The following is a 3585-nucleotide window of genomic DNA, read 5'->3' on the forward strand; positions in this document are numbered from 1 at the left end:
GGCAGCGAACAAATGACGAACGAGTCGCGCAGACTGAATATGCCGGAAAATTTAAATGCATGGGAGTCATCCAGTTGCAAATGTGAAAACCAGTGAGAACCTTCAGTGAAAAATCAGATCAAATACCTGACGTATATAACAATGCTCTGCAACATTTTCGGCTTTACATAGAAGATTGAATCAATATGTGAGTAATGTCTAGTATGTAATGCACGAGAAGAAGACATTTCTATATTAAGTGCATATCCACGTATAAATCGTTAAATCAGTTACGTACAGTACATGGTATACATTTTAACAATTATTTCTATGCTTAATGTATCTAACCACTCACTCGTATATCTAAGTTATTTGCCCCTTATCAATGCGTGTCTGCTTTAAGCGTGGAACCTTTTTTGCTACTCATTAAAATATTCTCAATTGATTGGCGAGACAGTTTTAAGACGGTGCAGTAATCTGCAGGTGAATTACACACACACACACACACACACACACACACACACACACACACACACGTGTGATGAACAGGGGGGAGAGGGAGGGGGGGAGAGAGAGAGAGAGAGAGAGAGAGAGAGAGAGAGAGAGAGAGAGAGACGTGTGATGAACAGGGTGGAGAGGGGGGTGGGGAGGGGGAGGGGGAGAGAGAGAGAGAGAGAGAGAGAGAGAGAGAGAGAGAGAGAGAGAGATCGCACGCTTTAGGTTAAGTGACCATACTGTTGATACGAAAAAACCAAATGTTACAAAAATCCGAAACATTTCCCGTCTTAAATTTCGCGAAAGTCGAAGAATGTTAGCTTCTAGATATATTGTAAGATTATAGGTTTCCAAATTTGGCATTTTTATCGTTTTACAGTCCCTGACTGAACTGCACAGTGTTCATCATAACCTATTTTATGAAGGACACAATGAGGTGAATGTCAAGTAATCTATTCAGATTTCCCTCGAGTGCCCGTCGTGTTACGAAACATATGAGTAACATATGTACGTGCTTTACTTCCCGGAGGTTACTCTACTAGTACTGTGCCAGCATACCCCCACCCACGTAATCGCGAAGGCTATTGGCTCTCGCGCTTTATCACGTGACAATCGGTATGACACGCTTTACTTGTGTTTGTAAGTATATATCAGCTGACGTGCGACAACCAGCTAATGTTTGCAGATACGGCACGTGTTCGGACAGCTGTCACTCTAAATAAACACTACCATCCTCCTCACGTACACGGCACATTCAATTTCACTTTTAACACAAATTCATACTAACCCTTTTTAGCTGTGAGTTTTTAATGTTCTGAAGTTCATTTCTTATGATGTTGAACTTCATCATAGTATCGGAACCAAATATAGACGATCCGAAAGCGAAGCCAGGATAATCGGCGCATCTCCTCTGTCGAATTATTTCTCTTTCGGCGATGACTTCTGTTCTCTCGCTTGTGCAACGCAGGCGTGAGAGTTCTTCGGTCTCGGGGTCGTGCGCTTCTTCAGGGTCACTTTGGCTGCTACCTTCAGCAGCTGGTCTCTCTATGTTTCGTATGTCTACGTTTGGATCATCTTCACTTGGCGGCGGCGTCAGAAGTGGGACAGAAGTTGAATGCTGCTGTAGCGGCTGCGTTCTGGTGCTGTCATCTCTGCTGCCAGTGTTGCCATGGAGCCGATTCGTAACACTTTCCTCTGCGACGGAGACGCTAGTTGTGCTTGCAGAATTAGCGGTCGCTAAGGCCTCTGAAATTCTTCGACGAGCGCGATTGCGCTCGACCAAGGGGCTTCTGGCTGCCGGATGCCGACTTAATCCCCTGCCCCTGGGGGGTGTCAAGCTGTCGTTTCCAGACGGTAATTGTGGAGACCTTAAACTTCCTCTTCCAGGACTGTCAGCCATAGCCGTCAGCACCCCACGGCTGCCATCTTGGACTGCTGACGCTCCCACGGCGCTGTCTTGCGCTCCGCGCGCTGCGCCGCGGCCGCGCCGCCAACCACCGCGGCCACCGCCTCTCCGGTGCTGCCGCCAGCGGCGGTTGTGGTAACCCTGTTGAGGTTGGTGTTCCCGTGCGGGTGGCGCACCGCCGCGGCGTCCACCCGAACTACCCGACGCGTCTGCCATTTGTCGACGGCGCGAAGTTACCGCGAGCGGGGTTCGAACCGCGACATTCCCGTTGCGGCGCGGCATTGCCGGCCGACCGGCGACGGAGCACTGGCCTCATCCCTTGGCATTAGCGACGACGAAAACCGCGTGACTAAGGGGGCCATAGATGATGACTCGTGCGGTAAATCTGAACACACTACCCCACCCCTCCCATGTCCCGACCACCCCTAACACCGCCACTTCCAGCTGATGGGTTTTCCGCCTGGAACGCAGCTGTCGTTCCTGCTATAGTGCAGACGGCCGACTGGTAGTCGTGGAGGGGACTCGCGCCCACTGGCCAGCCGCCATATTTGGCTCGTGACGATGCCCCCCACTGAGGCACACGAGCTATTTTCTGCCCCGAAAGACGCCCCTCGACAAAATTAGAACAGATCCTGCTCGAGTTACATGCGCGCGCGCCTGCGCCGAATACTGGAGTGACCGCACCACCCGAACGGACCACACCGATTGCAGCACACACTCCGCACAACCAAGGGAACTGTCGTAAGGATCCCGACATGAACTTAATCCCCAAGTACTTTGAGAGGGATTAGCTGCAGTAAAGAACAACCAACGGATCATGTGTGAGAAGATAAACAGCGAACTCCACATGCGCAAGTGAAAATTTTATCCTAGCCACGGCGCATAAAACTAATACATTCATTGCTCCCTGCCTCTACATATTAAAAATAAAGCGTATCGAAAGATTTTTCATTTCAGGTTTTCCTTCGTGTAAATAGGCCCATAAATTAACCATTTTGTTATCCACTCAACCAATGTTGAGAGTAAAATCCTCTTTCATTCCTATTAAACGCTCATTGTGGGAAATTCTGGAGCAATTTTACGGAGGACAACGGAATGTATTTTTGTTGGATTGCATTTGTCTGTTCAGGAAGGACGTGAGAGTTTTACAATGACGCCTCCCCCCTCTCCCTCCTCCCCTCTCTCTCTCTCTCTCTCTCTCTCTCTCTCCTCTCTCTCTCTCTCTCTCTCTCTCTGGGCATGTCAATAAACACGCTTTCATGTAATGCGTACTATCATACTGCTAAGTTGCTAGCTTCTTAAATCTTCAGTGCTTTGCAATACAAAGAAGAAAAAAAAACAGCGATATATAAAGTAGTAAAGTTTTCTTTCGTGCTCTAAAATCGTGTTCACCTCATAGATCATACAAGCCAGCTGAAGAACAGGTTGAACGGATCAGGGAAACATTCATCAGAAGCCCTCAACGTCTTGTGCCAGCGCGAGCTAGGATTTCCACGACCAACTCTCTAGCACGTGCCGAGAGAATGCAGATGGAACTACATCGGATTCATGTTCACCAAGCCATTAGCGCAGATGTGTGACGTCGATGTGGACACAATGGAGCAAGTGAAAGCTGTATTGTACTATGGACTGGTCGCGTGCCGTGTGACTAATGGTTCACACATTGACATTTGCAAACCATGACAGTCAAAACAACTTCATGAGTT

The 3585-nt window shown here is 48.5% G+C and overlaps 1 protein-coding gene across 1 annotated transcript; it reads right to left on the reverse strand.

Moving 5' to 3' along the window:
- Positions 1 to 1225: 1225 nt before the first annotated feature.
- On the reverse strand, positions 1226 to 2361 carry LOC124569425. Its single transcript, XM_047131061.1, has one exon. It carries the CDS (start codon positions 2159 to 2161, stop codon positions 1241 to 1243), a length of 921 nt encoding a protein of 306 aa, XP_046987017.1. The 5' UTR covers positions 2162 to 2361; the 3' UTR covers positions 1226 to 1240.
- Between the last annotated feature and the right edge of the window lie 1224 nt (positions 2362 to 3585).

The sequence above is a fragment of the Schistocerca americana genome, unplaced genomic scaffold (assembly GCF_021461395.2).
Source record: "Schistocerca americana isolate TAMUIC-IGC-003095 unplaced genomic scaffold, iqSchAmer2.1 HiC_scaffold_1492, whole genome shotgun sequence".
NCBI lineage: Eukaryota > Metazoa > Arthropoda > Insecta > Orthoptera > Acrididae > Schistocerca > Schistocerca americana.